Source organism: Juglans microcarpa x Juglans regia, unplaced genomic scaffold (assembly GCF_004785595.1).
Source record: "Juglans microcarpa x Juglans regia isolate MS1-56 unplaced genomic scaffold, Jm3101_v1.0 JmScfU0001, whole genome shotgun sequence".
In the NCBI taxonomy this organism is placed as follows: Eukaryota; Viridiplantae; Streptophyta; class Magnoliopsida; order Fagales; family Juglandaceae; genus Juglans; species Juglans microcarpa x Juglans regia.
The window spans coordinates 697210-718156 of NW_024475745.1; the positions used below are offsets into that span (position 1 = coordinate 697210).

At 40.8% G+C, this 20947-nt stretch overlaps 2 protein-coding genes across 2 annotated transcripts in view; one reads left to right on the forward strand and one right to left on the reverse strand.

Annotated features, from left to right (window-relative positions):
- Positions 1-18079, forward strand: part of LOC121245187 (aspartic proteinase 36-like) — a 39365-nt gene extending 21286 nt beyond the window's left edge. Inside the window, exons 8-10 of the mRNA XM_041143460.1 lie at positions 14618-14693; positions 15222-15293; positions 17749-18079. Coding sequence (XP_040999394.1) covers positions 14618-14693; positions 15222-15293; positions 17749-17897 — 297 coding nt within the window. The 3' untranslated portion in view covers positions 17898-18079. The remainder of the gene's footprint in view (positions 1-14617; positions 14694-15221; positions 15294-17748) is intronic.
- A 125-nt stretch (positions 18080-18204) lies between these two features.
- LOC121245188 lies at positions 18205-20526 on the reverse strand. The gene is made up of 5 exons (XM_041143461.1): positions 20321-20526; positions 19356-19582; positions 19146-19226; positions 18682-19038; positions 18205-18409 (listed from the first exon to the last, which is right to left on the reverse strand). The coding sequence occupies exons 1-5, from the start codon at positions 20451-20453 to the stop codon at positions 18308-18310; spliced, it is 900 nt and encodes a 299-aa protein (XP_040999395.1). The 5' UTR covers positions 20454-20526; the 3' UTR covers positions 18205-18307.
- Positions 20527-20947: the final 421 nt, after the last annotated feature.

Consider the following 20947-nt stretch of genomic DNA (forward strand, 5'->3'; position numbering starts at 1 on the left):
TCTCTTGCTTGGTTCTCGATCAAGGATGGTCAAATGGCCAATATGGTATGGTGAGGTTAGGTGTTTAGGCTATAAGGATGATGGAAACAAGGAAATGGTTCAAGGAAGTGTATGGTTAGGAGTGGTTAAGGGTGCACGGCACTATGGTGTGCTAGGGTTGGCGCCACTTCGGGTTTGTGTTTAGGGTTTGGGAAAGTATGATGGTTGGCTAGGATTTGGAAAAGGATGGAGGTGTTGGGCGGCTTGGGTTTGAATTTAGGAAGGTTTCCTAAATTCTTGGGATTTAAATGGAAAAAAAAAAAAAAAGATATGGCCGAATATGGTAGGGAATGAGTCAATTAGGGTTCCTAAATTATGGGAACTCTAATTATGGAAAGTAGGATGGGCGGCTAGGTCAAGTCTAATTAGGCAAGTGATTGCCGAATTTGACTTGTTTGGCTAGTGAAGCTTTCGGATAGGGCAACACAAGGAATCACTCAAATTATGGAAAGTTTGACTAACACTTGTATTGGTCGAAATCTAGGGTAAAATGGATTGGAAGGATAAAATGATGAAGAACCTGAAGAACAAAGATGAACACTCAAGAACAAAGTGTAAAACACTAATGCAATTGAATGAACGCTGAAACAATCAAACAACAATCAAATCTTGATTCACGAATTGCACAAGAAATGAATAAACCTCATAGATTGATAAATCAATTTGGGATTCACGAATTGCACCCAAATTGCCCAAGCACCGAAAATATGATCTCTCAACAAGTAGTCTCTCACTAGTAGTTTTGCCAAAAGATCCTAAGGCAATTACATAATGTTCTATTTATAAGCAAAACAACTTGGAAACCCCCAATAAGTCCCTTGGAATTAATTAAATTAAATAAATAAAATAACAATGAGATAGTGGTCATGGACCAAGTCTAGCCGTGGCATGCATGGCCCATGGTGGGCTAAGATGGTGCATGGTGGTCTCGGGCTGGTCCATGGTCAAGTGGTTCGGTCATGGCTTGCTGATGGTGAGCCATGGTCAGGTGCGGTGCGGTCATGGCCTGGGTGGGTGGCCTAGGCGCTTGCTGCAAGGCATGGGCTGGAGCCGTGCGCTGGGTGGCATGCCTGGGGCATGCCACTAACCTCGCTGGCGTGCGGCAGGGGGCTGGCTGGGCTGGCTGGTCTGGCTGTGCGGCACTTGGGCGTGCGTAGGGCCACGCGGCCCATTAGCGTGCGCACGGGCCTGCGCACTGGCATGTGCGTGGGCGTGCTGCCAGTGCCGCGCGCATGATTGCGCGCGCGGGCTGCCTTGTGCGTGAGGCCTGTGCCGCGCGCGTGGCTATGCTCATGGGTTGATGCCCACTAACCTCGCTGGCTGCCCGCGCGGGCTGACTTGCGCGTGCTGCCTGTGCCGCGCACATGGCTATGCGCGCGGGCTGACTTGTGCGTGTGGCTTGTGCCGCGCGCATGGCTGTGCGCGCTGGCTGCCACTCACTAATCTCACTAGCCCGCATGCTGGGCGCCCCGTGGGTGGTTACCCACGAGCCAAGGCATGGTTGAGGGCTAGCCAAGGCGTCTTCCCCCCGCCATGACTAGGACATGTGCGGCTCCTCTAGGGCCCGCTCAACGTGGGGGTCTAACAATCCCCCTCTCTTCAAGAATATCCTTGCCCTCAAGGATAAATTCTGGAAATCTTGTCCTTATGTCATCATAGTCTTCCCAAGTGGCCTCTTCCCTTGGAGCTTTACTCCACTTGATCAACACTTGCCACACACTTTGCCTCTTTCTTTCTCTTGAAATGACCCTATAATTAAGGGTCTCTTTGGGTTGCAAAAGCATACGTCTCTCATCATCAAACTTGGGTAGTTCCTCCACAATGAGGTTAGGATCCCCAATTCTTTTCTTGAGCAGGGTTATATGGAAAACCGGGTGTAGTTTTGAAGTTGGAGGGAGTTCCAACCTATAGGCCACTTCACCCAATCTCTCAAGTACTTTGAAAGGACCATAGTATTTCTTGGCCAACTTTAAATTAAGTTTCTTCCTCAAAGTCATTTGGCCGAATAGTTGCAATTTCAAATACACATAATCTCCTACTTCAAAAGCAACAATCATTCTTCCCTCATCATAGTATTTCTTCATTCTTTGTTGTGCCTTAGCAAGCTCTTTTTTTACCTTTGCCAAGATTTCATCCCTATTGATCAACTCTTGTTCCACTTCATCATTTTTGGCCGTGCCTCTCTCATAATTCACCAATATTGGTGGTGTCCTCCCATAAACCACTTCAAATGGGCTTCTTTGAATGGAGGCATGAAAAGAAGTGTTGTACCAATATTCAGCCCATGACAAGTAACCCCCCCACCTTCTTTGTTCCTCATGACAAAAACACCTCAAATATTACTCAAGTGTTCTATTAACCACTTCGGTTTGGCTATCGGTTTGTGGGTGGTATGATGAACTTGCCTTTAATTTGCTTCCTTGAAGCTCAAATAATTCCTTCCAAAAGGAACTCATGAACACCCTATCTCGATCCGTAATAATGCTTTTTGGAAACCCATGAAGTTTCACCACATGATCAACAAAAGCTTTGGCCACACTCTTGGCCGTGTAAGGGTGAGTAAGGGGAATGAAATGTCCATATTTGCTCAATCTATCAACAACCACAAATATTACTTCAAAACCTCCACTAATAGGAAGTCCTTCAACAAAGTCCATACTCAACTCTTCCCAGATCAACTTGGGAATAGGCAATGGTTGCAACAACTCGGATGGAGGTCTTGTCTCATACTTGGACTTTTGGCAAACATTACATTCGGCTACTAGCTTTTTCACCGCCTTCTTTATGCCTTCCCAATAGAAGAAATGCTTCACACGTATATATGTTCTCAACCATCCCGAATGTCCACTTTCTTTGCTATGGTGAAAGTGTTCAAGGATCTCTTTTATCAAATTAGGCACATTAGGAACATACACGTATTCCTTGTAGTAGATAAGGCCATCTTTGACCTTGAAGCCGATTACTCCATCCCGTTGTGATGCCATTCGGGTTATGCAATGCCCCTTCAACATTCCAAGCCGCCATGAACACCATCTTTAAGCCCTTATTGAGAAAATTTGTATTGGTCTTCTTTGATGATATTTTGGTTTACTCTAAAATCGTGGAAGACCACAAGTTACATTTGGAGGTAGTGATGAAGATTCTTGAAGACCACCACTTTTTCATTAAAGCATCAAAATGTGCTTTCATGGAAAAGGAGCTTGAATATTTGGGGCACTTCATTTCGGGTGAAGGAGTGAAGGTGGATCAAAGGAAGATAGAAGTCATGATTGATTGGCCATTGTCAAGTGATGTTTCGGCCTTGAGAGGGTTCTTGGGGTTAACCGGCTACTATAGGCGGTTTGTGAAGAACTATGGGCTTATTGCTAAGCCACTTACTTCTTTGTTGAAGAAGGATAATTTTGCATGGACCCAAGAAGCAAGGGAGGCATTTGATAAATTGAAGAGAGCAATGACCACCACTCCCGTACTAGCATTGCCAAATTTTGAGAGGAAGTTTGAAGTCTACACCGATGCAAGTGGTGAGGGAATAGGGGCTGTTTTGGTCCAAGAAAAAAGACCAATAGCTTTTATTTCCAAAGCACTAGGGCCTATGAAGAAGGCTTGGAGTACTTATGCAATGAAGATGCTTGCGGTTGTTCATGCTGTGAAGGTGTGGATGCCATATTTGTTGGGAAGGAAATTTACTATAGTCACGGATCAACAAGCATTAAAACACTTGTTGCAACAAAAGATAGTGACTCCGGAACAACAAAAGTTTCTTGTTAAACTATTGGGCTTCGAGTATGACATTATCTATCAACCCGGAAAAGAGAACAAGGTTGCGGATGCACTAAGTAGAAAAGAAAGAAGCTCATTGTTGTGGCAAGTACATGAGGAAGATGAAAGTTTTTTGAAGGTCTTGAGTGGGGCCGAATGGAGAATATGGGACAAGATAAGGGAAGCAACAAAGCTAGATGCAAGAGCAATAGAGATCATGGAGCTTTTAGAAGCTCAAGAGGATGGAGTAATCGGCTTCAAGGTCAAAGATGGCCTTATCTACTACAAGGAGTATGTGTATGTTTCTAATGTGCCTAATTTGAGAAAAGAGATCCTTGAACACTTTCACCATAGCAAAGAAGGTGGACATTAGAGATGGTTGAGAACATATATACGTGTGAAGCATTTCTTCTATTGGGAAGGCATAAAGAAGGCGGTGAAGAAGCTAGTAGCCGAATGTGATGTGTGCCAAAAGTCCAAGTATGAGACAAGACCTCCATCCGGGTTGTTGCAACCATTGCCTATTCCCAAGTTGATCTGGGAAGAGTTGAGTATGGACTTTGTTGAAGGACTTCCTATTAGTGGAGGTTTTGAAGTAATATTTGTGGTTGTTGATAGATTGAGCAAATATGGACATTTTATTCCCCTTACTCACCCTTACACGGCCAAGAGTGTGGCCAAAGCTTTTGTTGATCATGTGGTGAAACTTCATGGGTTTCCAAAAAGCATTATCACGGATCGAGATAGGGTGTTCATGAGTTCCTTTTGGAAGGAATTATTTGAGCTTCAAGGAAGCAAATTAAAGGCAAGTTCATCATACCACCCACAAACCGATGGCCAAACCGAAGTGGTTAATAGAACACTTGAGTAATATTTGAGGTGTTTTTGTCATGAGGAACAAAGAAGGTGGGGGGGTTACTTGTCATGGGCTGAATATTGGTACAACACTTCTTTTCATGCCTCCATTCAAAGAAGTCCATTTGAAGTAGTTTATTGGAGGACACTACCAATATTGGTGAATTATGAGAGAGGCATGGCAAAAAATGATGAAGTGGAACAAGAGTTGATCAATAGGGATCAAGTCTTGGCAAAGGTAAAAAAAGAGCTTGATAAGGCACAACAAAGAATGAAGAAATACTATGATGAGGGAAGAAGGATGATTGCTTTTGAAGTAGGAGATTATGTGTATTTGAAATTGCAACCATTCGGCCAAATGACTTTGAGGAAGAAACTTAATTTAAAGTTGGCCAAGAAATACTATGGTCCTTTCAAAGTACTTGAGAGATTGGGTGAAGTGGCCTATAGGTTGGAACTCCCTCCAACTTCAAAACTACACCCGGTTTTCCATGTAACCGTGCTCAAGAAAAGAATTGGAGATCCTAGCGTCATTGTGGAGGAACTACCCAAGTTTGATGATGAGGGACGTATGCTTTTGCAACCCAAAGAGACCCTTAATTATAGGGTCATTTCAAGAGGAAGAAAGAGGCAAAGTGTGTGGCAAGTGTTGATCAAGTGGAGTAAAGCTCCAAGGGAAGAGGCCACTTGGGAAGACTATGATGACATAAGGACAAGATTTCCAGAATTTATCCTTGAGGGCAAGGATATTCTTGAAGAGAGGGGGATTGTTAGACTCCCACGTCGAGCGGGCCCTAGAGGAGCGGCACATGTCCTAGTCATGGCGGGGGGAAGACGCCTTGGCTAGACCTCAACCATGCCTTGGCTTGTGCGGAACCACCCACGGGGCGCCCAGCATGCGGGCTAGTGAGGTTAGTGAGCGGCAGCCAGCGCGCACAGCCATGCACGCGGCACAAGCCACACGCACAAGTCAGCCCGCGCGCATAGCCATGCGAGCAGCACGCACAAGTCAGCCCGCGTGCGCAGCCAGCGAGGTTAGTGGGCATCAGCCCACGCGCATAGCCATTCTCGCGGCACAGGCCACACGCACAAGGCAGCCCCCACGCGCAATCATGCGCGCGGCACAGGCCGCACGCGCAAGATAGCCCACGCACATGCCAGTGCGCACGCTAATGGGCCGCGTGGCCCTGCGCACGCCCAAGTGCCGCACAGCCAGACCAGCCAGCGCGCGCGCGCGCACGCACAAGCCAGCCCCCTGCAGCACGCCAGCGAGGTTAGTGGCATGCCCCAGGCATGCCACCCAGCGCCCGGCTCCAGCCCATGCCTTGCAGCCAGCGCCTAGGCCACCCGCCCAGGCCATGACCGGACCGCACCTGACCAGGGCTCACCATCAGCAAGCCATGACCGAACCACTTGACCATGGACCAGCCTGAGACCACCATGCACCATCTTAGCCCACCATGGGTCATGCATGCCACGGCTAGACTTGGTCCATGACCACTATCTCATTGTTATTTTATTTATTTAATTTAATTAATTCTAAGGGACCTATTGGGGGTTTTCAAGTTGTTTTGCTTATAAATAGAACATTATGTAATTGCCTTAGGATCTTTTGTCAAAACTCTTAGTGAGAGACTACTTGTTGAGAGATCATATTTTCGGTGCTTGGGCAATTTGGGTGCAATTCGTGAATCCCAAATTGATTTATCAATCTATGAGGTTTATTCATTTCTTGTGCAATTCGTGAATCAAGATTTGATTGTTATTTGATTGTTTCAGGGTTCATTCAATTGCATTAGTGTTTTACACTTTGTTCTTGAGTGTTCATCTTTGTTCTTGAGGTTCTTCGTCATTTTATCCTTCCAATCCATTTTTCCCTAGATTTCGACCAATACAAGTGTTAGTCAAACTTTCCATAATTTGAGTGATTCCTTGTGTTGCCCTAGCCGAAACCTTCCCTAGCCAAACAAGTCAAATTCAGCAATCACTTGCCTAATTAGACTTGACCTAGCCGCCCATCCTACTTTCCATAATTAGAGTTCCCATAATTTAGGAACCCTAATTGACTCATTCCCTACCATATTCGGCCATATCTTTTTTTTTTTTTCCATTTAAATCCCAAGAATTTAGGAAACCTTCCTAAATTCAAACCCAAGCCGCCCAACACCTCCATCCTTTTCCAAATCCTAGCCAACCATCATACTTTCCCAAACCCTAAACACAAACCTGAAGTGGCGCCAACCCTAGCACACCATAGTGCCGTGCGCCCTTAACCATTCCTAACCATACACTTCCTTGAACCATTTCCTTGTTTCCATCATCCTTCTAGCCTAAACACCTAACCTCACCATACCATATTGGCCATTTGACCATCCTTGATCGAGAACCAAGCAAGAGAGGAACTAGGGTTTGGTCAACTCGAGACTATCATTAGCGTGGCGAACCTAGTGTTTAGGGACTTGACCGAGGTCCCTAACATTAATTGGTGCTTTCATTGAGAGTGCCATCTTGCTTGGATATTCATTGAGGAGTTTCATTGAGAGAGCCACCTTGCTTGGAGATTGAGAGAAGCCCTAACAATACTTGGTACTTCCATCAAGCAATTGCATTGAGAGGGCTACCTTGCTTGGAATTTTTTGGGAAGTTCTCACATCTCTAAAGAGGTAAACAACGCGTTAACCCAAACTTTGTGAATTGGTTGGGGAGACCCTCGTGGATCCCATTGATTTTTTTCTTCATTGATTGTGAATTGAAGTTTGGGGGTTGAGGAGGAGAAAGTAGTAGTTTGCTTGTAGGGGTCGACCACACAAGTGGTGGAAGACCCAAGGTTGGACCGTCTTGTGCAAGAGGGGTCGACCACCTTTGAAGGTGGGGGACCCAAGGTTGGACTTGTGAACCAAGAGCAAGCCCCCACTAAATTTCTAGCAATGAGTCGTGTGGTTTAAGAGGAGGAACAAGGTGTTTCTAACCGGGAACGTATAGAGGCCATAGAAAGGCAAGGCTTAAGGCTTGACCACCTTATCCATGAGGTCAAGACTACCTTGGCCAAATTTAGTATGGCCTTGAATGCTACCAACCGTGCGGTTTAGGAGAATAGAAGGGACGTGGAGACCCTTATGAGAGAGACCGAAGGGCTCAATAGTTCCAACCGGGAACGTATTGAGAAGCATGAAGAGCAAAGTACAAGAATCTTGGACATCTTGAGTGAGGTCAATACCAATATGGCCGAACTTAGGATGGCCTTGAATGTCACCTCACGTGACAATGAAGAACATAGAAGAACCATGGAAGCCTATGAGGCCGAGTTTGAGTATGAGCAAGAGTATGAGAGGCCTTATTACCGTGGAGACCATTATGAGAGAAGAAGAGACCTTCATGAGAGAGGATATGATGTTGACGACCATGAAAATAGAAGGGGAAACCGGGCGTATGACCGGGGACCTAAGAGGCCAAAGGTGGACTTTCCCAAATTTAATGGGGGAGATCCATATGAATGGCTTGATAAGGTTGACCACTACTTCCATACATATGAGGTGCCTAGACATGAGAGGGTGTTGACGGCGTGTTTTTATTTGGAGGGGAAAGCAAGTAAGTGGTGGAGGTGGATCCGGGACCAATATGAGAAAGAAAGGAGAAGATTGGGTTGGACGGCCTTTGAAAAAGAATTTCTAATGCAATTTGGGCCATCCCCAACCATTAACCATCATGGCCAACTTGCCAAGTTGAGGCAAGAAGGCAAGGTGCATGCTTACATTGAGGGGTTTAGGCAACTCCAAACCCTTGTGAGAGGTTGGTCCGAGGAGGCCCTTGTGGGCACGTTTGTGGATGGGTTGAAGCCATGGATAGCCAAGGAGATTAAGCTAAAGCAACCCTCTAAGAGTCAAGAAGTAATGAGGATGGCGGAGATCCTAGAAGAGAGCACTAATATGGAGAAACGCCAATCTAAGGAAGTGGGGAGTAAGGTTACTACACCCTTGCAAACCAATGTTCCTTGGAAAGGCAAGGAGGAAATGGGGAGTGCTTCTAAGTCTAAGCAAATTGAAGTGAAAAAACTTTCAAGGGAAGAGGTACAAGAGAGAATAAAAAAAGGCCTTTGTTTTAAGTGTGGAGACAAATGGGGCATTGGGCATAAATGTAGATCGGGACAAGTGTACATGTTGGTTGATGAGAGGAGTGTGGAGGAGGAAGATGAATATCTTGTGGAAACATGTAGTGAGGAGTCCGATCAAGAAGAGGCCAAAGTAAAAAAAAAATAATAAAGAGGCCGAGTTGTCCCTTAATACATTGATGGGGACCCAAAAGCATACCTCCTTGAAGGTGATGGCATGGATAGGGACATTTGAGGTTCCTTTGTTGGTAGATAGTGGCTCCACACACAACTTTGTCAACACTCACATTGTTGCCAAGGTTGGGTTGAAGCCAATTCCTATAGAGACATTTGATGTAAGGATGGCAAGTGGGGATAAAATGAAATGTGAAGGGTTGGTGAAGGAAGTAAAAATGAATGTGCAAGGAGTGAGAGTAGTGGCGGATTTACATGTTCTTCCTTTGGTAGGGCTTGATGTTGTATTGGGCACTCCATGGCTCAAGGGCCTTGGAAGGATAGTGTTTGACTACAACAAGAGGACCATGGAATTCAAACTAGGGTCCAAGAAGAATGTATGGGCAACTTTATCTTCCAAAGAGACCAAGTCGGGTGAGGTCTCAATGTTAGAAAAATTGGACAATGGAGGGGCACATTGTTTAGCCATGGGGATGGCTAAGGAAGAGAATGAGGAGAAAACATGGAAATTTTCAAATTTAATCCTTGAGGGCAAGGATGTTCTTGAAGGGAGGGGGAATGGTAGGAACTCATGTCTTGTGGCCCATGGTCAAGCCACGAGCCAAGTCAAGACGAGGTTGGACAGTCCCAAAACAGGCCCACGGGCATGCCATGGGGCCTGCCTGGACATGCCCAGGATGCCCAAGGAGGTTGGTGACCAAACCAGCCCATTCACATGGCCAGTGCGCACAGCGCACGCGCGTCTCGCCTGCGCCCCGCGCGCGCAGCGCGTGCAGGGCCCCAGTGCCCCACGCGCTCGCCTCGTTCGCGCCCAGCGCGCTCGCAACGGGCGCGCCTGCCCAGTGCGCGAGCGCCCCAGCACGCCCAACACCCAGCGCCCAGACCAGCCCAGGGCCCTGTCAGCCAGCCTAGCCCACCCATGGGCTCATGTATGTCATGGGTCAACTTGGCTCATGCCAACTATGTTATTTTTTATTATTAATTTTTATTTAATTATTTATTTTCCAAAGGACCTATTGGGGGTTTCCAACTTGTAATCCTTATAAATAGGACCCTTAGTCTTTGCATTCACATCTTTTGGCAAATTCCCTAGTGGGTAGACTTTTTGTTCTTGAGATCATATTTCGGTGCTAGAGCACTTGGGCTTTTTGGGTGCAATCCGTGAATCCCAAAGAGAGGATCACACCTTGCAATTCGTGAATAGGTGTGGTTCATTCCATCTATCTTGTTCTTGCAACTTGGTGCAATTTGTGAATCCAAGTTATGTTCATCAATATATGAGGTTTATTTCAATTATTGTGCAATCCGTGAATCAATAGTTGAAGTGTTATCTTGTTCATCCATTATCTATCCTTGTCCATATATGTTCTTCATCTTGTTCATATATTTTCTTGCATATCAAAATATTCTTAAATCATAAAAAGAGTCTTCATATTCTTTGTTGAGTCCATTCATTCATAGTGTTCATCCATTGTTCATTGGTGTCATCCATTCAATCCAAGCCATACACAAATTTCGACCACCATAGAGTTTGTCATCCTTTCCATAAGTTTGTCAAACTTACCATAAATTGTGCCCTCCATCGAACTTGCCCTAGCCGAAACACACTCCCAATTTGAATTCAAATTCAAATTTCGACAATCACTTGCCTTATTTGAATTTGCCCTAGCCACCCATTCCACTTGCCAAACTTGTGTTCCTATAATTTAGGAACCCTAGTTGACCCAAACACTTCACCATTCTCGGCCAAATCCTTTCCAAATTGAGTTCCTAGATTCTAGGAACAACTTCCTAGAATCACTCTCTATCCTTGTTCAGCCAACCCTAGCTGACCACTTCCTTACCCCAACTCCAAAATCCTAAACACAAACCCTAGCCAACTCTATCATCTTAACCCTTGATTTAGCCATCCATCAAGAGTCCTCTTTGGCAACTACCTTAATTCAAGGAAAGTTGACTCAATCCAATCTAATCCCTAATTTTAGGAACTTCTCTAGAATCACTCCATCCCTCCAATCACTCATCCAATTCCTAAAATCCCTCAAGGCTCCCTAAGGTGATTCCTTCTTTTTAGGAGACTTGACTTCATCCAATTCAAATTCAAATTCAAATTTTCCTCATCACTCAAAGATTCCTTCCATCTTTCCAACTTACCATATCCATTCCTAAGCCAACCAAACCCTAGCATCATCCTACGTTCAAACCCTAAGCCACCTTTTGCTAATCTCGAAATCCATCTTAGTCACCCCACAAAACCCTAGCTATACACTACACCATACTTACCCAAATCATTATCCAAGTGGCCCAAACATCAAGGGTAAACCTTAGGCAATTCCCATTGCATCACACACCCATAATCCTAAGCCAATCTGGTGTTACTAATATTCATAACATAATGCCCGGTAAAGAGATTCATATCTTGAATATACCTCATTTATTTAAAAGCGATAAAATATTAAAAACTGATTTGAACATAATCGTCTCAAAAACTGAACGTAAAGTAAAAGAACATAAATTAATCCTAGGAATGACGTAAAAGATGTTTTATTATTGTGTGAATTATCATCTATTCCTTCCAAATCCTTTGTACTAAATCTACTCCTGGCCATCCAGCTCTGCATCGTCATAAACATCATCTGTAACAATTAGACATGAAAGAAACAAGAAGACAAACAAGAATGAGTCAAATACTCAGTAAATAGCACATTATACTGTAAAACATAATCTGGCCTGGCATGGATTTAGTTTCTGAAGACTCTTAACAACATATATACATATATCGTCATATATTCACATAGCACATATCTATCCATCATCATGAGCTGAAGCATACATAATATGTAACGTGAATGTATAATAACTTGTTTATCTTGTTTAACATGGAGTGAAACACGCTTGCGTCCGTGTTTCACTTAACTGAGTAACATGGAGTGAAACACGCTTGAGTCCGTGTTTCACTTAACTGAGTCATGGAGTGAAACACACTTGGGTCCGTGTTTCACTTTACTTGAGTAACATGGAGTGAAACACCCTTAAGTCCGTGTTTCACTTAACTGAATAACATGGAGTGAAACACGCTTGGGTCCGTGTTTCACTTTACTTGAGTCCGTGGTACTGTATTAAAATTTCTTATCTTTCTTAATGCATGAGAATTCACTAGGCTTCATGAACTTTCTTAACATGGTATATTCTTGTACATGGCATAACATAACATGACATAGCATAACATGACTAGAACTGAACATTTTATGACATTCCATGGCATACATGATCTAATTATCATATGAACATGGCTTGCATAATTTGACTATTCTATTACATGGCATATTTGACTTGAATTACTACATGAAAACATCTCATGGCTTTCATATGATTTTAGTAACATTCAATCAATCAAATAACAAATTCATTCATTCAAGCATAATCTCATATTTCATCAAAGATCGTGAAAGTAATCTAACCTTGACTTGTCTTATAGCGTAGCATAGATAATCATCATAAGGACATCACATTTTCATACATAACAATAATATTCACAGTACGCATGCATTCATATGATCATACTATTTACCTCTTAGCGCTGCTTCCTGATTTCCAACTTGTAGCGTGTTATCTATACAAGATACTCGATGTTACTAATTTTCTAGATAGACGTGTCGCGGTTCTCTACGTGATTAAATACAAAATTGGAATTTAACATATTCGTTATCTTGTTCCCATGCAAAATTAATGAATACTTGTGATATATAATTAATCAGGAATAGATAGCTTAGTAGTATAATCGGGTTTAATATAAAGCTGCTAGATAAATAGCGTAAAATTAAATCTGAAATTTAGGATTTTATCATGTAAAAATATATAACTTAAAATAATAATCTAATTAACTCCTAAATATTGTCTACGTAATATAAGGGAATTAGGCCTACTAACACAAGGTGCTGAGAGGGATAAGGATCGGGCTTAGTACAGGACAGAGCCCATCTGATAGTTCAGCCCTTACAAGAATAAAATCACCAGGCCGAATGGACCTCAAAGCCCAAGGCCCACTTTGATATCAAAGGCAGGAAACATAAGTCTGAGAGTTGTGAGAGGGAAGGTGTCGTGCGATAACATGGAACTCACCGAGGGAAGAAGGCTGAGGCGACGGCGGCTCTCGGGTGGCTGGAATCTACCGGCAATGCGACTGGGCCCTCGGGGCAGTTGTGCGACGCGAGAGAGAGAGTGAGCTGAGAGAGTTTGGAGAGTGAACTATTAAACCGACAAACACTAGGGAGAGAAAATGGTGGCTGACGGCGATGGGCTTACCGGAAGGGAGTGGTTGCGACGGAACTAGGTTGGCCGGCATTTTCTGTGGTGGTGTGGAAGGTGGTCCGTCGAGATGACTGTTGGCTGCCGAGAGGGGCTACGATGGTGCTTGTGTGAACGAGTTTTCTTTCTCTGCGTTATGAGTTTTCTCCCAGAACTGTCTTGTGCAATTTAGAGGCTTTGTGGGTTTCTTATAGGCGATGGGAGGGAACAATGTGAACCTTCAGGAGATTGGCTGAAATTTGAAGTTGCCTAGACTTTAGGAGCCTATTCTTACGAGGATACAGATTCTGAGAGGATTTGAAGAGTTTGAGTTGGAGTTAATCTCAAACTGGAACCGAGTCTAAGACGGGAACTTAATGGATAAAGTATACGAAGGTTTTGGATAGGGAAGGAATCACTAATTTAATCTATCTGTTAGCACATTTTCTAAAATGATAATAAAAATATAAAACAATAAAAATAAATAAATAAATAAAATACTAGTTTTAAGCCCTAAATTTGGATCCGTATGCTACAATAATACTAAAATGCTTGTAGTATAACATGGTGGATGAATGTGTTTATAACTCGATCTCTTTATTAATTAGCATAATGATAATGGCCTATAAAATATCATCTGATTGATGGTCAACTTTCTAGTTCTCAACGGGGAAGCATGATATTAATTATATTCAAAAAAGAAAAAGAAAGCCACTTTATCCAAGTGCCCGTTTGGATACTTAGAATATTTTAGTATATCTGTGAATAATAGTGAATTGGTTTGAGTTAAAATGTTTTATTGAATTTTGGGAAATGAAAGAGAAAAAGTTGAATAAAAATATTATAAAGTTAAAAAATTGTTTGAATATAATTATTTGAATATTATTTTTGTTTTGAAATTTGAAAATGTAGTATTGTTTTTTGTGTTTTGTTTGGGAGTTAAGAAAAGTTGTAATGATTAGGTAATGATTAGATGAGAAAGTTGAACATTTGAAATTGAAAGTGTTTTGTGTTTGAGTGATGTTTGGGAAGGAAATATATGAGAATACTTTAGAACAGTTGTGTTGCCAAACAGACCCTCAATATACACATACCTAGTATACTGCTTCCTTGTTCACTACTAGAAAAAATATCACTATCTTTTGAATTATGTCCAATGTCAATTACTAGAATTACTATAACTTGTCAAAAAATGAGTTGCCATGGTGTTGTGTTGAGTCCAACAAATCGTCTATCGACGATGAAGAATATGAGCTTTCTGCTTATGGCTGTCATGATTGAATCATAATCATAGTGCATTGGGTTGTTTACCAATGTCAGTAATTGACCTAAAAATGGATTTCAGCTTCCCTTTGATAGTTGGAATTTATAATGTTTTTCATGACATCTTTGCAGGATGATTTGTGGTGTATTGGATGGCAAAATAGTGGGATACAATCCAAGGATGGAAGCCAAATGACTCTTTTGGGAGGTGCAGTCTAGAATTACATTTACATAGAAATCAATCGGTTAATGTTTCTAGTTATCTTGGATTAAGTTTATAAATAAATATGTAGTTCTTTCCGGCCAAGAGTTCTTCTGATTTTCAGTTTCTACCAGAAATCGAGAAAATGAGGATCACAATTATATAGATCCTGGATTTCTAGCTCTGAGGAAAGTGATTATATCATTATCTTCTTATTAGAAAATAACCAGAGATCCAAAAAACTTTCAATCCCAGACACTTCTTTGTCTCTAATTGTCATGAGATATCTTTCGAAATTATACTGTTGTCTCAACAAATAATTCCCTTAGTTTGCAATCAGCTGTAATTCTGCACAAAAGTCGATATCTATTCTCTTTAGGCACTTAATTTTATTCCGTGGAGCTTGGAATGATTCATGATTAATGGTTCCCTATATAATAAATCATAAAATGAAATGGAATCAAATTATATTGTCATATGCATTAAGATTATATTAAATAACTTATTCCACTATTCCACTGTTTCAAATTGCAGATTTGGTGCTTTCAAATAAGCTAGTTTTATATGATCTTGTAGAGCTGGCGATTGGATGGACTGAATACAACTGTGAGTAATGTGTCATGATTTTTGTATATTTTATGTTTATGGTTTCTTCCCATATAATTTTTTTATGTTATTGTCTTGTGTAAATGTTCTTATTTTCATTTTCATGCCTGAATCTTTAACTTATATCTTCATTTGAGTATTTATTTCCGTTGATAATCCAAATTAGTTCTCTTCATCTTGATTGCACCTTTATTGAGAGATATATGTGTGGTAAAAGTATCATTTCTCCCCTCTCCTTGAATAGAGTTTATGACTTGTCCATAAGTATTCTTTATTCTCTCTCTTTGTTTTCTCATCCCCTAAGATGATTGATTTGTGCTTTAGGATAGAATTTAAATAATAAAACAGAGTATGGTGTTCTTTATGGCTGACTCCATTTTCTGGAAATTAAGAGAGATGCTACAAGGAAATAAAAGTTACAACGCAATGTTGCCCTTGTATTGTGCATTTGTAGTACGTGTTTTTCTTTCTTTTATTTCCTGAAAGAGAGAGTACTTCCAAATACCAAGCTGGCTGTAACAGAGAGTTTGCCTCTAATCCTTTACAACATTGATGGAAGGTCGATTGGGTAAGCATGTCTATAGTGGATGATAAGATTTCTGTTGTAATGTAGAGGGTGGTTTCTTATTCGGCGTCTCAGCGGGGGAGGCAAATACTGATTCTCTCAATATATCTCATCTCTTATTTGCCAATGATACCCTGATTTGTGAGGCCAGCCATGATCATATTCGAGCCTTATGGGCTCTTCTATGCTTTGAAGCTGTTTTTGGATTGAAGTTGGACTTGGCCAAATCAGATGTAGTACCGGTGAGGCATATTCATGATGTGGAAAGTATGGCTTCTATCCTGGGATGCAAGATATCTCGTTTGCCAATGAAATTTCTTGGCCTCCTGTTGGGTGCTCCATACAAATCGATATAAGTTTGGAATGATATGCTAGAGAAAATGGAGCGGAAACTCACTAGTTGCAAGAGGATGTGCTTATCCAAATCTTAATTTAAATAGAGGTTGCACAATGATTTGCAGCCTCTAGTGTTCTCTTTTAGGGTTTGAGTTAGGGCAACTGGAATGGCACTAGACCTAGATAGATTCAATGGTACAAAAAACTGAGATTTGTTTTTGAGGAGACTGAAGAGAAGTATATAAAAATCACTAAGTTCATGTTTGGATGTAAATCGAAGGTTTCTTATTTAAACTGAAGATGAATTTTTGTGTGATCTTTTGAATGTTGTGGGTCCCATTAAAAATGTGTTTGGATAAATAAAATTTGTGAAAAATGTTTTATAGGAAAACTTGTGAGAACTGTTTTGAAACTTTTGAGATGTTTTTGTGGATATTTTGTTTCTAATGTGGTGGCACGGAATTTTTTTTTTTAGATAAAGTCTTTTGTTTGAGTTGTCAATTGAAGAAGTGAATAAATGTTTGAAGGAGAAGCAAAACAAATTTTGAATGTTGTGTGTTTGGTAGGGAAACATCTTTTAAACGATGGAAAACAATTAAGAGATATAAAAAAGTCATGAACATTGAGACGATTAAAATCTATTACAAGCAAACAATGGGAGAAATGAACTAAAATTATCCATTGTCTGCTTGCGATCTTCGAAACTCCTTTCATTCCTCTCCTCTGAAGACACCATCATAGACAAATGGGGACCATATTCCAAAAATTACTGTAATTTTTGGATTACTGTGAAGGCCTCTCCGATTTGCTAGAAAATCAACCATTCTTCTTGATATCACACAAGCTATTTCTATCTTGCAAAGAAGTCATTCCAAAAGGTCATAGCAACCTAATAATGAAGTAGAAAATGATCGATGGTCTCCCTCCCCTTTTTGCACCTACAACACCAATCTATTCACTGATTCGATGTTTCCCTAGATTTTCTAAGGTTAGGTTGTTCCTTAAGGAAGCCGTCGCTACGAAGACGGCTGCTTTTAGGGAGACGTAGTCTTCCAGATTTGCGTTTTGCATAATAAGAGACTTATAGAATGAACGGATGGTGACGTTTTTTTTTTCTTAGAAGGGCACTAGAAAGTCTTATCTGCATCTCCTGCTGTAACGCCGCAATGAAAGGCCCAAATCACATGGCCTATACTCCAAAAGGACTAGTCAATGATGCAATTAGAGCCCCATTAGAACCTTAAAAAGAGCAATAACTTATCATTCCCAAGCAATATTGGGATCTCATACACTACCTACCCTTATCCATATCACATGTGGCTTATGTGATAGGGTTTCACCAATTTTGGGGGTGGATACTAAATTGCCTTTTAAATGTGGATCCTAAATTGCATCTTAAATGAGTGATAACAATATCTGAATGTCAATCAAGTTACATTTTTCATCATATCAAGGAAAATATGCATATGGTCATGTCATGTGCACTTGGTGGATTGATACTGTAGCAGGAAATATATGGCCTTTCTCATTTCTGGTTGTTTTCTTCTCTTTTAGGCTCTTCAGGCATTAAGGTGAAGGATGACTCTGGAGTTGTATATTCTGTTGGCGCCCACAATCTTTCCTCAGCTTCCACTAAGATTATTAGAAGAACATTAACATCCTCTTTCTTACTGATTGCTATGCTGCAAAGCTTTTTATATTGAATTGTTTCTTTCTGGTTTGGCAGAGCGTTCATTTATTTGTTGTACTATAGTTTATTGATTGACAAATTTGTGATTAGTTGTCTTTTTATGAGGTTTGTGATGTTGGGTGAGGGTGGACTCTTCATTCTTGCAAATGATATATAATTAAAGCAATATATGGCATTACTTGCCAAATACACATATATTATAAGTACATATATATATATACATATATATATAAATGGAATGTGAGTTACTTACTGCATAAACAGGATCCTTGGCACTCATGATGTCTGTACAGAGTAGATCATGCTATTGCAAGAAAACCTTAAAATTAATAATACAAGATTAATTTTATACAACAATATACACTGTGCTGGTATTTATAATTACAACAACAATTACAAAAGTGACTGTCCTCGGAGCTGTTATTATAATGTTAATTTCAAAAACTGAACTACAAAATAGAGGACTGCCAGAAATAGTGCAATTTGGTACGCATCTCTTTGGAAGTTGTCATCTCTTTGAAAGAACTGAAAAGCAAAAGCAAACAGGAATGTCAGTTTATAAATGTAAACAACCCTTAACGAACTGAAGAAAACATCCTCATCTTCTTTTCTGTTTTTTTTTTCTTTTTTCTTTTTTTAATTTATAAAACCCTATAAATTAAAGACATTCTTCTCGAGTAAAGCAACTGAGTTTTTTTAATTTGAATTGATTTTCTAGGAATTTCTTGAGTTCCAAACAATATTCTCCATTTGTTCTACATCATGAGTTGCTCGAAAAGAGAGAAAATAACTCTCACCTTCATTGGATCACCCGAGGGGTCTGGATACATCTCCAAGTTTTCTTTCTCATCAGTTGAGAAACGGCTTGTCAAGTTCTTAACACCATCAGCCAAATCTTTTCCAGCCTCAACTGTGGCAAAAAGACGTCGAGATGCCCAGAAGAATGCCTGTGCAATTATTGATGAAGATGATAAATCCCAGAATTCCTCATGCTCAACCACTTGCCCACTAATTTGGTTGAGAGTGAATTGTGAATTAACTTTTAATATCAAATCTCCTGATCCTACACCAGCAAGAAAAGATTTCAGCTTCCCTTTGATTCTCCACTTAATGATGAGGACACTGGTTGATAACATCGTCATTTCCTGCACAGACTGCAACAACAACAACACTCGTCTCAACACAGTCACACCCAATGCACACCTTTTTGTTCTAGCTTTATGTAGACACAGACGCATGCATGTCGTTCAACATATCTTACCACAGTTGGGTTGTCGAGTGCCTTGGTTGCCCATAATCGTCTCTTGTATTTCTCACGACCAGTAAAACTTCTGACTGGATCCTGCAATTAGTATCATGACATATTGTGTCAAAACACTCTGATTGTGATAATACATGTTTCAATACCCTGCATGTGATTTTATGATATAAAAGTCGAAAGAAATGCATGTCACCATGCATGCAATAATACCCTATATTTGACAGAAACAGCATAAGTCCCAAGGGCACGATTGCCTTCCCGAAGCTCTAGAATATCACGGGCAAGTTGTCTTGCTGTAGATTCCACCAAAGGGCTACTGATGCACTCAAACTCATTGCAGAGCTCACCAAAGTCCATACCATCCACAATTTTATCGGCCTCTGATCTGTCAATGGTAGCATCTGGAGACAATTGTGTGCTTTTAGAATCATTTGTAACTGCAAGACATCAGAAGCATTAATGCAGTCAAGTTTACATCAAACAGAGGTACGTTCATTTTTATTTAAGCAGCCATCAAAATGGAAATTTCAGCGTTATGGTAAAGGAAAAAATATTTCATGAGCAGAAACTTTGTTAAGAGCTTCCTACGTACTTCCGGATGAATGAAAAATAATGGCAAAGACAATTACTATGAAGTCAGTGGCCAACATGCCTAGCTCGAGAGAGAGAGAGAGCGAATATCTGAACGCAAGTTACAGAGGTATTTGCTGCTCTAATCGCAGAAAACTTTCTTCTGCATCCACACAAATAGATTATGCTGAAAACTGCCTTCAAATAGCAGCAAGTTGAAATGAGTTAAAGGGGAGATAGAGGCTGGACCCGAGTTTTCGTTTAACCAATCAAAAATAGAAAAATCTGATCAGAGGGAATGGCGGCTGAAAGAATAAGAAACGTCTTTTTGTTTCTTCTTTTTGCTAAGTTCAGATCAGGTCTCAGGACATTGACTGCTTCTAGTACTCTAAACCCAATAAATTGATTATGAATTATCTTCTCCTTATATTTTCTAATCCAAACTTGAGTGAGGCAGGAAAAAAAAATAATCAAAAGTTGTCGTTAATGTATTTAATTTTCTTTCGAAATTCTTAATGACATGGTTATGCTTATGCAAAGAAGCCATGAAAGCAGCATCATGTAAAGAAGAAGATAAGATATTGAAGAAGATGAAGAAGAAACACCTCTAAGTAGAAAAGGGTGGAGGTAATAAGAGGACGAGGCAAAAGCCTTGGAGTTGAAAATGCATTTATTACTGCGGCGGAGGGCTGTGGAAGCGGAGGCGGTGGCCAGAGCAGAAGAAAGCAAAGCACTCATCTTTCTTCATTCTGATGATACAATAACCATCTTCATGAGTGGAATAGAGAGCCTACACCTTTTGTGATTTTTTTTAATTTCTTTCTTCTCTAACCCTCTCAATTGTAGATAAGGTGGGGGCCACGTGTGTATTTAACGAAAGCCACTGGTTTCGTTTGGGGTGTGGGGATTAATTGTGCGACATGGGTGTTATACATACAAACGCCTTGCTCTTTTAACAATGACCTTTAGGTGACAGCCATTGAAACAATTAGCTGAATAAAAAAAGAAATCAAACAAATAGACTTTCAGTTACCTATAAAAAAAAAAAAAAAAGTAAAGAAATTTGGACAAAAAATAATATACAAATAGAGACTAGCTACTAGATGGGCACTAGGGTATTGGGAGCTTGGTTTTGTCAATGTGTCAGGAAGTTTGACGGCACTGACTTTAGATACTGAAGGATGCAGATAGAGTACTACCTATATGGGAAGAGACTCAATCTTCTACTGTTG